At 36.1% G+C, this 12,643-nt stretch overlaps 1 protein-coding gene across 1 annotated transcript in view; it reads left to right on the forward strand.

Moving 5' to 3' along the window:
* The window catches only part of PHF20 (PHD finger protein 20), a 116,591-nt gene that overhangs the window by 91,515 nt on the left and 12,433 nt on the right, over positions 1–12,643 (forward strand). The window contains exon 14 of the mRNA XM_036748888.1: positions 6,220–6,319. Coding sequence (XP_036604783.1) covers positions 6,220–6,319 — 100 coding nt within the window. The remainder of the gene's footprint in view (positions 1–6,219; positions 6,320–12,643) is intronic.

Consider the following 12,643-nt stretch of genomic DNA (forward strand, 5'->3'; position numbering starts at 1 on the left):
GAAGGTTTATTTCTTCTCCTGTTATTAGAATGTTAGCCCTTCGTTATCTTATAACCCCTTCCAATTGTTGGAATAAATTTAACTTTCTGGGTTTCTTTGTACTCTTGTATTTGCATTTCAAAGTTTATACTCAGCTCTGATCTTTTCATCAGCAATGCTCAACAGTTTTATATTCCTTTAGAAGTTCATCTTTCACACTGTAGGATTACATTTAGCTTTGCAGGATGAGTTATACTTGATTGCAAGCTCATACCTTTTGGCTTTGGAATATTCTAAGATTTTCTGTTATGCAGAGTAGAAACTGCCAGATCTTGTGGGATCCTGACTGTGGTTCCAAGGTACTTGAGCTCTTTCTTTCTGTCACGTCATAGTATTTGTTCCTTTGATGTGGAAGTTCTGGATTTTTCAGTGACTTTTCTGAGACTTCTCCTTTTGGTTTTTCTCTCAGAATCTGTGAATTCTTTCTATTTTCACTTTGTATTCTGATTCTAATAGACATGGGGAGTTTTCATATATGATTTCTTGAAGATAAGAATCAGAACTTTTTTTTTAAATCATGGTTTTCAAGGAGTCCAATGTTTCTGAAGTTATCTATTCTTGACTTGTTTTCCTGGTTTTGATAGCGTATACTCTGTACTTTTTCTGTGTTCTTTCATTCTTTTGATTTTTGTTCTAATGTTTTCTGCTGTCTCATAGTCATTGATTTGTTTGGTCTATTTTAATTTTTAGGGAGTCTGTTACTTGGGTATAGTTTACTACCATTTATTCTTAGTTATTCATTCTTCTTCCATTTCTTTATGCCATAGTTTTTTTAAAAAAATCTTTTTATTTCTTCTAGTTTTCATCTTGTTCTTTTTAAAAATTCAATTTTATTTTTAGTTCTGAATTTCCTTCCTCTCACTTCTCTCTTCTCACTCATAGAAGACAAAAAAAAATTGTTACAAATATGTTTTGTCAAGGAAATACATTCTCTCATTCATCATGTCTCCTAACTCCCTAACCAACCTCCCACGCTTACCCCTACCTCACACACACCAAAGAAAGAAAAGAAAGGGAGAAAATATGCCTTGATTTGCACTCTCAATCAACTATCTTTCTATTTGGAGGTGGAGAGCATGTTTTGTTGTAAGTCCTTAGGAGTTGTGGTTGGTCATTTTGTCTAAAGTTGTTTATTTTAACAATATTGTTGTTATCGTATAAATTGTTTTTCTGGTTCTGTTCATTTCACTCTGCAACAATTCATACGAGTTTTCAAAGATTTTTCTGAAGTCATCCCCTTTATCATTTCTTGTTGCACAATAGTATTCTATCACATTCATATTATCATAACTTATTCTTCCATTACCCAGTTAATGGGCAACCCCTTAATTGCTAATTCTTTGCTACCATGAAAAGGCTGGTATAAATATTTTTGTCCATATGGGTCTTTTTCCTCTTTCTTTGGTCTTTTTATTGTATTGATCTGATAGTGGTATCACTGAATCAAAAGATATACACAATTTAATAACTTTGGGGACATAGTTATTCTCTAGTTATGAATGATTTAGAGCATTTTTTCATGTGGCTATTAATAACTGGTATCTCTTTCTTTGAAAATAGTCTATTCACTTATCTTTTGATAAGAAATGATTCTTATTCTTATAAATTTGATTCAATTCCCTATATAGCATAGAAATGTGTCCTTTATCACAGAAACTTGCTACAAAGATTTTTTCCCCATTTCCGATTTCTTATCTAACTTAACTGCATTGTTTCTACAAAACCTTTTTAGTTTTATGTGATCCTCTCTGTCTTACTTGATTATGAACTCTTTACTTATCCATAGATCTAATAGGTAATTTCTTCCATGCTCCTTTAATTTGTTAATGATGTCATCTATATATCTAAATTATATGTTCATCTTGAGCTAATTTTTATATATAGTTTCTGCCAGACTACTTTTTCAGTTTTCTCAACAGTTTTTGTTGGATGAGTTCTTACCTCAATAGCTGGGATTTTGGGGTTTATCAAACACTAGGTTACTATGCTTGTTTGCTTCTGTATATTGTATATCTAATCTCTGTTCCACTGATTGACTTCTGTATATTTTACCCAGTACAAAATTATTTTGAGGATTATAACTTTGTAATAAAATCTGGTGTTGCTAGGACTCCTTCTTTCCCACTTTTTTTTTCATTAGTTCCCTTGATATTCTTGACTTTTTGTTACTCTAGATGAATTTTATTATTTTTTTCTATCTACAAAGTAAGCCTTTGGGTGGATTGGTATGGCAGTGAATAAATAAATTAATTTAGGTGGTATTGACATTTTTATTATACTGGCTTATCCTACTCCAGTATATTTCTCGAGTTATATTTTTTCATGTATGTTTTTCATATATGTCCTATGTGTGTCTTAGCATGAAGAGTTTCAAGTACTTTATACTGTCTGTAGTTATTTTAAATGGAATTTCTCCTTTTCTCTTTATTTGTTGAATTTTATTGATAATATGTAGAAATGTGTGTGAGTTTATTTTGTATCCTGAAATTTTGCTTAAGTTGTTAAATGTTTCAATTAATTTTTTAGTTGACTTTCTAGGCTTCTCTAAGTAAACCATCATATATCATCTGCAAAAAAATGATAGTTTTGGTTTTTTCTTTGTCTTTGCTTATAGTTTCATTTTCTTTTTCTTTTCTTATCATGTTATTGTTAGCATTTCTAGTCCAATATTGAATAATAAATAAAGGTGATAATGGATGCCCTTGCTTTATCCCTGATCTTATTGGAAAGGCTTTTTAGCTTATGCCCATTATAGAAAATGCTAGCTTTTGGTTTTAGAGAGATACTACTTATCATTTAAAGGAAATCACCTCTATTCCTGTTTGTGTTTAAACAGGAATGGGTATTGTATTTTGTCAAAAGCTTTTTCTGTGGCTATGGAAATAATTATGTGATTTTTGTTGTTTTTATTATAAATGTGGTCTGTTATGCCTAGAGTTTTCTGTGTTGAACTAGCCTAGCATTCTTGATATAAATCCAACCTGATCATAGTATATAGTCTTTGCAATACATTGCTATAGTCTCCTTACTAATATCTTGACATTTTTACATCAATATTCATTAAGGTCTATGGTTTTCTTTCTCTGTTTTGACTCTCCTTGGGTTAGTTTTTTTTATTTTCTGCTTTTCTGCAAGAAGAAATTTTATTGGGCCCCCTTTTTTACCTATATTAAAAAATAGTTTATGTAGTGTTGATATCAATTCTATAAATGTTTGGTAGAATTTGCTTGTATATGTCCTGGGACTTTTTTCTTTAGGAAATAAAGTTTATAGCTTGTTGAATTTGTTTTTCTAAAATAGGGTTAAGTTCTTTATTTACTATTCTGTTAATCTGGGCAGCTTTTATTTTTGTAATATTCATTTCATTTAGATCATCAGTTTTATTGGCATATAGTTGGATGAAACAGATCTTATAATTGATTTTATTTCTTACTTGGTTGTGAGTTCACTTCTTAAAGTTTTGATAATGATAATTTGGTTTTCTTTCATTTTTAATAGTGGCGTGTATTGTTTTGTTTATTTTCCATAAACCACCTCCTAGTTTTATTTATTCTTTTTTTTTGGCTTTCAATTTTTCTTAATCTCTCCTTTGATTTTCAGAATTTCTATTTTGGTGTTTAATTTTTCTATTAAAAATCTGTAATTAAAATAAATTGGAATAGTGGTTTTCCCTAAATTGATGGTTTTCTGGGTTTTTTGTTTGTTTGTTTCATACCCAGTATGTTGATCTGCTTTTTTTCTCTTTTATTAATTAATATGTTTAGAGATATAAGAGTTTCCTTACATACCACTTTGGCTGCATCTCACAAATTGTAGTATATTATCTTATTGTTGTCATTATCTTTAATGAAATAATTGATTCTGTTTTTTTGTTCTTAAACATGCCCATTCTTTAGGATTAAGTTATTTAGTTTCCAATTAATTTTTAATCTTTGATTCAAAAATCTTTATTGAATGTAATTTTTTTTAGTGCATTATTATTGTTGTTCTCTTGTTTCAGTCGTGTCTCACTCTTTTTGACCCCATTTGGGTTTTTTTTTTTTAACAAAGATACAGGAATGGTTTCCCGTTTTCTTCTCCAGTTCATTTTTTATAGATGAGGAACTACGGCAAATGTACGTTAAATGAGTTGCCCAGAGTTGCGTACCTAGTAAGTGTCAGTGGCCACTTTGAACTCAGGCTCAGCACTCTATCCATTGTACCACCTAGCTACCCTATTACATTATGATCAGTAAAAGACACACTCAGTATTTCTGCTTTTCTGCATTTATTTGAGTTTTTATGCCCTAAAATATGTTAATTTTTTGTGAAGGATCATGCCCAGGTAGAAATGATGCATTCTTTCATTCCCATTAAATATTCTTCAGAAGTCTATCATATCTAACTTCTAAAATTCCATTCAGATGTTTAATTTATTTATTTTTTATATTTTTGTTAAATTTATCTAGGTCTGAAAGGGGTAAATGGCAGTCTCCCACAATGTTTCTCTGCTTCACCTATCTGCCCCACTCCAGTTCAACCTCCACACAGTTCCAAAGTGATTTTCTTAAGTCAGGTCTTACCATATCATTTTTCTAGTTAGTCGGCTTCTCTTTCCTTTAGGATCAATGTTAAACTTCACTCTTTGGAACTCAGAGCTCTTCATGACTTCATACCAATTGATTTTTCCAGTTTTATTACACATTACTCCCCTTCTGACACTCTATGATCCAGCCATACTGACTTTATTACTGTTTCTTATACATCTCCTATTTCCTCTATCTCCTGTCTCCAGGATTTTGTACTGACTGCTCCATACTTGGAATGCACTCCCTCCTCCTTTTTGCCTTTTAGTAAAGCTGTTTTCCGTCAAAACTCAGCTCAAATGCAACCTTGTACATGAGGCCTTTTCTGATCCCCTTAGCTGCTATTCCATTCCCCCTTAAAAATTGCTTTGTATATTTTTTGTATATACTGGAATGTGTAAATTTTGTCTTTTCTCATAGAATGTAAGCATCTTTATTTCCTCCATTGGTGCCTGGCACATTGTAACACCTTAGATGTTTGTTGATTGATTATACCTTTAGAAAGTACTATTTGTTTTTACCTACTTTTATTTAAAAGCTTTCATTTTTAATCATCTATTTAGTAATTCAGGTGCATTACTTAGATGCATTTGTATGCTTAAATACCTTCAACACATCCCCTGATATATCTTTTCCAGGATTTCAGAATTGGAAGAAAACTTAGAGACCAACTAGTTGCCTTCCAATATAGTGCATGAACCACTTCTGTGGCACATCTGCTAGATCGTTATTTAACTTCTTGAACACCCCTACTGAGAGGAAACCCCTTACTTCATAAGGCAATCCATTACAGTTTCTAAGAGCTTTATTTGCTAGAAAATTTTCCTTTCATCGAATTGAAATTACCCCCTTCTGACTTTTCATTCACTAGTGCTGCCTCTCTTCTATTTAAGTACAGATGTTTTGAATGATTTACTTACAGCTATAATGGAGGGATGAGAGCTAGAGACTGATGAAATAAGCAGCCCTTTGGCAGCGCACAACTGACCTTGGTACATTGCATCTTGACAATATTAGAAGGAAACCAAGATGCATTGCCCCGTGTGTCCCATATATGAAACTTTTTTGAAAGTCCGCTTGAATTTGTGATTTCAAGTATGTGTGTTTAACATCGTATCAAATAATATTGCCATGAAACCTTTACCTCTCCATTTACCTCGTTCTTTGAGACACACCAAAAGTCTCATCTCTTCCATAAAGTGTGTCTCTACTCCAACTTACTTTTATGACTCTCATTTCTGGACTCCTTTGACACTGAGTTGGGCTTTACTTTTGTTTCATGTATGTTTTTCTCTCTCTTTAATGAGGTTATGAGTTCCCTAAGGGAGGCACTACTTTGTGTGTACTTTGATATCCATAATTAATGTTGAGCACATTGAAATCCTTTTATCGATATCTCTTCCCCTTTCCCTCCCCCACCTTGGTTGACTGATAATTTGCCCTTAAAACATGAACAGAAATGAGAAGAACCTGTGTGAATGCTGTCAGATTAGCAGTGAAAGTCTTGTTAGTAAATAAGCCTATAGATGGTGTGAGGGGAAGGCTTCCCAGGTTGGTTGCCATTAGAATATATTTGACATCTCTGCAATCTGACTTTGTTGCTTAATTTCTGCAGTGTGAAGAATGTCAATGCTGGCAGCATGGAGTGTGCATGGGTTTGCTAGAAGACAACGTGCCTGAGAAATACACCTGCTATATTTGCCAACATCCTCCAGGTATAGATTCCTAGGGTTACATATTCAGGATGATTTTCTCAATACTTGTCTGTACACTCAGTCTCAGTTTTTGAGGAAGGAATTTCTCTGAGTGCTTGAAGTGATCTAAACTTTATTGGCGTGAACCCTACTAATTAGTAATTTGTGATAAGTTGGAATTTATATTACCTCAGACCACCTTCACAGAGTGAAAATTGTTAGAAAGTGACACGTTTTGTTAGTTATTTAAGGTGGGCATTGTGAATCATTATATTCACTTAGGCAAATCACTCTTGGATCTTTGACTCTGAATTTCCTTTTACAAAAAGAGGGAGTTGGAGGGGCAGTATGATCTGTTAGCACATAGTAAGCACCTATTTAATGCTTTTTTGAATTGAGGCCCTCCAAGGCTCTTATAGGCAATATTGTTGAATTTCATCTTATTTTTGAAAGTAATAAAGAGTATTTCTTTGAAAATGTCTTGTGTTTTCAGTAATCCAGTTCCCTCTACTTAGCCTAGATTAGTGAGCCTTTAAAGCCAAAAGCTTCTTTACTTATACAGTAAATAAATATAATTATTTACTGATAATTCATAATTTTACTTTACATTCTTGCCTTTTAAAAAATTATTTAGCACTTCTTGGTGCAAATTCCTGTCTCCTCATATTCTTAGACTCTTCTGTCATGTTTCTTGAACCCCTGAATCTGTTTTCTTAACAAAATAGGATATGAACTAAACATTTCTTCCACATATTGTCTTGCAGTAGCATAAATCAATAATTATAGATACAAACACATCAAACTAAGAGAAAGTGTTTTTAAAAATCAATAAATATAATTCCTCAGGAGCTAAATGTATCAGGGTAAATCTGAACCTATTTTAGTTGAGTAGAATTGAGTAGAACTTCTTTAAAAGTGTTTTTCAATCAGTAAAAAATCCATATTCTCTTACCTTTCCAACACAACTACCCTCCCCCCCCCCACCTTATTAAGAACTAAAACAAAACAAAAAACTCAATAAAAACATGTATATCTTACATTGGCCATTTCCAAAAAATATGTATTTATTTCAATTCTGTACTTGCATCTTTCACTTCAGTATCAGGTGGTGGATAACACAGTTCATCATTAGACCTCTGGAATCGTGGTTGGCCTTATGCTCTTAAGAGTACCTAGTTCTTTCAAAGTTGTTGCGTTTACCATTGTATAAACTGTTCTCTTGGTTCTGTTCACTTCACTCTGCATCAGTTTACAAGTTACTTCAGGTTTCTCTGAAACCAATCTCATCATTTCTCACAGCACAAAAGTGTTACACCATATTTATATATGATAACCTTTTCACCCATTTATCAATTTATCGGCTTACTCTCAGATTCCCATTCTTTGCCACCTCAAAAGAGCTACAGATATTTTTATTCATTCTTAGAGTTTGTTTTGCTTTAGACTAATCCTTTCCATAACCAGCCTTCCTTCTAATTCTCCCTTTCCCCTTGTCTACTTTCCCTCTTATCTCTCTATTGAGTGAAATGTAGTTTTGTACCCAACAGTCTGTGTTTGTGTGTGTGTGTGTATGTGTGTGTGTGTGTGTTTATTCCTTCCTTTGACTAGTTCTGATAAGAATGAGGTTGAAGTACCAGCTGTTTCCCCTGCCCCTCCCTCTGTATAGATGTCTACTTGTGTGCCCACATTATGTAAAATAATATTGCCTTACCTTCCTTTCCATCCACCCCCTCCCCCAAGGGTTTTCTTTTTCCCTTCTCTTTCCATTCTTCTTCAGAGATTAACAAGACATAATGGAACCACTCCCAGAATTTCTGTTCCTACACATACCACCCTCCCCTTCCACTGGGTCCTCTGGAATGCCTGTTCTGTAGGCAACAACTTCCCTTCATCCTAATTCTTTTCTTCTTCCTCTCTTTCCATCTTCTAGTTCTTACTGAAACCTGGCTCCCCTCCAATTCTCCTTTGCAGCCTTTGACACTGGCGATTACCTTCCCCTGTATCTTTTCCTCTCTTTTTAGGACACTGCTCTATCATGGTTTTCTTCCTATCTCTCTGACTGCTCCTTCATTGGCTCCTTTGCAGGATCCTTATCCAGATCACACCCAGTCCCTCAGGGTATTGTCTTGAGCTCTGTTCTTTTCTAGCCCAATGCTTCACTTGGTTACCTCATCAGCTTCATTGGATCTAATTACCATCTTTATGCTGATGATTCTCAAATCTGCCTATCCTGTCCTGACCTCCAGCTGCCTTTCAGACGTTTCAAACTGGATGTCCAGTAGACATCTTCAACTCAACATGTCCAAAAGTGAACTCATTTTCCTTCCTAAACCCTCACTACCTCCTACCTTCTCTGTTCCTATAGAAGGCAATACCATCCTCCCAGCCCCTCCTTCTCACAATCTAGATATCATACTCAACTCCTCACTGCCTCTCACACCTCCACTCCTGTATCCAATCTGTTGCTAAGGTCTGTCAGTTTCACCATTGCAACAACTTTCTCCTCTGACATGATCACTATGCTGGTGCAGGTCCTCATCTCTTCGTGCCTGCTATTGCAGAGACTGCTGGGTCTGCCTGTCATAAGTCTCTCCCCACTCCAATCCATCCTGCATTCGGCCACCAAAGTGATTTTCCTGAAGTATAGGTCTGACTATTTGTATTAACAAGGCAGTAAACACAGCATAGATGATACTTGTGAAAATGCTTATGTGGTTCTGTATAGCAAAATATACAAGACTCTCCACATAGAAGGTAGAAGTAGTAAACCATTTATTCAGACACCAGAGGACCAGATCCCATGAGCCATCTGCCCAATCCATCACAGCAGCAAAGAATTCTATACACAGTATCACAGCATGGAGCCCTGTCATCCCCAAAACATCTACCCCCTGCTGGGGCCTTGCCAAGTAACAAGCAAACTTACAGCATAGCTATCACAGGTCGGTTCTCTTTCCCTCAGCTGTAACTGTAATAACTGCTCTGTCAGCATTTCCTGTGCCACAACTTCATTTTCCTTTCAGCAAGCTCCTCCTACCACATGTGACTTAGGCTTCCTGTGACATAGGCAGGTCACATGGCCTACTAATGGGTGGGAAAAATCTTCAAATCTAAATTGCTTTTACACCATTTCATTCCACTACTCAACAAATACAAAATCCCGTTTGGCATGTAAAGACCTTCACAACTTATCCTTCTCCTATGCTTTCTAGTCTTCTTACAGCTTACTCAGATCTTACTCTCCACGCTTTGATCCATTGATGCTGGTCTCCTTGCTGTTTACTAACAAGACACTTCATTACTTGACTCAGCATATTCTCTAGCTGTCTCAAATGCCTGGCATGCTCTCCTTCCTCATCCCCATCTGCTCCCTTCCCTAGCTTCTTTTAAATCCCACCATCTACAGGAAGCCTTTCCCCAAACCTCTCAATTCTAGTGCCTTCTCTCTGTTGACTATTTCCTAGTCATCTTCTATGTAGCTTGTATGTACATATATGTTTGCTTGTTGTCTCTCCTTAGATTGAGTGAACTCCTTGAGGGTAGGGACTATCTTTAGCCTCTTTTTGTAACCCCAGAGCTTAGCATAATGCCTGGCATATACCAGTAGGTGCTTAATAAATTATTTTTGATTGTCTAATTAGACCCACTCTATGACTCCTGATAATGATAGGATCCCTAGGGGCCATGTATCATCTCCCCATATTTGAATGTAAGCAGTGTATCCTTTTAACTTCTATGGTAGAATGTGACAGTTTCTACACAGCTCTGGCCTTTTCATCAGGAATGCCTGGAAGTCCTTTATTTAATGAAAGGCCTGTTTTTTCCCTCCAACATTATACCCAGTTTTACTGAGTAAATTATTCTTGGCTGTAAGCCCATATCTTTTGCCTTTTGGAATATCGTATTCCAAATTCTCTACTTCTTTGTAATGGTGACTGTTAAATCAAAAGTGATCCTGATTGTGACTCTTTAATACTTGAATTCTTTCTGGCTGTTTGCAGCATTTTTTCTTTTACCTGGAAGCTTTGTATTTTGATTATCATGTTCTTGGGACCTTTCATTTTGGTATTTCTTTCAGGAGATGACCAGTTGACTGTTTCTATTTCTACTTTGACCTTTGATTCTAAGGGATCTGGGCAGTTTTCTAGATTTTGGGGGGGTGGCGAGACACGCATCATGGGATTTACGGAGTCCAATGATTCTTAAACTTTTTTCTCTTTGATCTGATTTTCTAGGTCAGTTATTTTTCTTTTGAGAAACTTTCCATTTTCCCCCCTATATTTTCAGTCTTTTGACTGGTTTTATCTTTTTTGTTGTCTCATGGAATCATTGGCTTTTATTTGGTCCATTTTAATTTTCAGGGAGTCTGTTACCTGGTCATTTTTATTGTGTACTTCTTTGGCCAAGCTGTTAATTCCCTTTCCAATTCTTTTCTTCTTTCTTTTCCACTTTTTTCTTCAGGTACCCTCATTTCATTGACAAAAACATTTTGACTTTTTTTTTAAACTCTTGCTTCATTTCTTCCAGAAATTCTCTTTGAATTTGTACCTAAGCTATATTTTCCTTTGAGCCTTTGCTTATAGATGTTTTGCAGTTATTCCCTTCTTTCTGTTTTATGTGTTAGAGCTTCCCTGTTAGTGGTATTTTTTTTTGTTTGTTCATTCTTCTAACCTACTTCTTGATTTCAGAATTGTTGTTAGGGCCAGGTTCTGTGTACTTTTGGAGGGAAGTTCTGGGCTGGTTCTGGGTACTGAGTGTTGTGTTATATTCTAAGATCTCAGGGACAGCTCAGTCTGGGGCCCTACAAGCTTTCGGTGCTCCCCAGTGGTCTGATCCTGGGTAGAATCTGATTGTTGTCTCTGGTCTCAGCTCTGCCATTTTCTCAATTGAGTTTTGGTCTGAACTATTGTAGACTGCTACTGGACTTGGCTCCTATCAACCATCAGGAAAACTGTATGTTCAGTCAGAATTGTAGACGCCCTGTAGTGTGGAATTCTTGCCATGGCTATTCCTTTGTAGCTGGCTCAGATTCAGGGTACTGAGACCCATATCTACTCCTGAAGGGTGAACCACACCCTGCTGTGGTTTCTGACCTTCCTTTTTCTCAGAATATTGTCCAGGAACTCTACACCTTGGAAAACCACCCTGATTGTGGAGTTTCTTCCATTCTACCATAGATCTGAGACCCTGAACTGAATAATAGGCAACAAAGCTGTCACTTCTTAACTGTCCTCGTCATAGTATCCTGGTATGGGTCTGGGACTGCCTTGGTATGGATCTAAGACTTCCTCTTGCCTTGGTGCAGAACTGTTTCCTGGGGCAATAGAGTGCTTTTTAAGGCATGCTCCTGACCAGCCTCTGCCCAGTGTCTCTGTACCTCTCAGATTATGTCCATGTGTTGAGCAGGGCTGGACAGCTGACTCACTCTGATTTTTTTCTAGATTTCCTCATCAGGATTCACTCTGGTGTATTTCCTAGGTCTGTTTTGTAGTTTGGTGGAGGGGAGCATTGCTTCCTGTTACTCTACCATCTTGGCTTCACCCAAGCACCAAAATTCTGCACCATCCATTCTGAATAAATTTTTCAGATCCACTTTAACAGATATCCTATAAATTTAAAAGCTAAATCAATGCCATTCCAAACATTTCTCCTCCTTTCTGCAAGAAAAATGAAGGTGCTCCTGGCAGTTAATTCAAAATAATATTGCTTTTTCTGGTCTTGATCTCTGCCAAACATAGAGTTGTTTTAATTTGCATTTCTCTAGTCAATAGTGATTTAGAGCTATCTATAGTAATACAAAAAGTGTTCTAAAATCACTTTAGAATTAGATGGAGTATGGGGCAGCTAGGTGTGCAGTAAGTAAAGCTCCGGCCCTGGAGTCAGGAGGACCTGAGTTCAAATCCAGCTTCAGACACTTGACACACTTACTAGCTGCATGACCACGGACAAGTCACTTAACCCCAATTGCCCTGCCTTCCCCCTTCGAAAAAAAAAAAAGAATTAGATGGAGTATCTTAACTAAGGAGCAGCCAGGAGGTTTGCTGTTACCGCATTGTACAATGCATAGAGGTGAGCAAAGTGGAAAGACTGGAAAGGTAGGAAGGGGCCAGATTGTGAAGGGCTTTGAATACCAAAAATTTTTTATTTGATGCTGGAGGTGTTAAGGAGCTACTGGAGATAATAGGGAGCCACTACAGTTTATTGAAGAGGAAGAGTGATATGGTTAAATTTAGAAGGATCACTTTGAGTGGAGGATCATCTGGAATGAATGGGAAGAGACTTGAAGCAGGAGATCAACCAGCATACTGTTGCAGTAGTCAAGGTGTAAAGTGATGTTGGCCTTTT

This window comes from Trichosurus vulpecula, chromosome 3, assembly GCF_011100635.1.
Source record: "Trichosurus vulpecula isolate mTriVul1 chromosome 3, mTriVul1.pri, whole genome shotgun sequence".
Taxonomy (NCBI): domain Eukaryota; kingdom Metazoa; phylum Chordata; class Mammalia; order Diprotodontia; family Phalangeridae; genus Trichosurus; species Trichosurus vulpecula.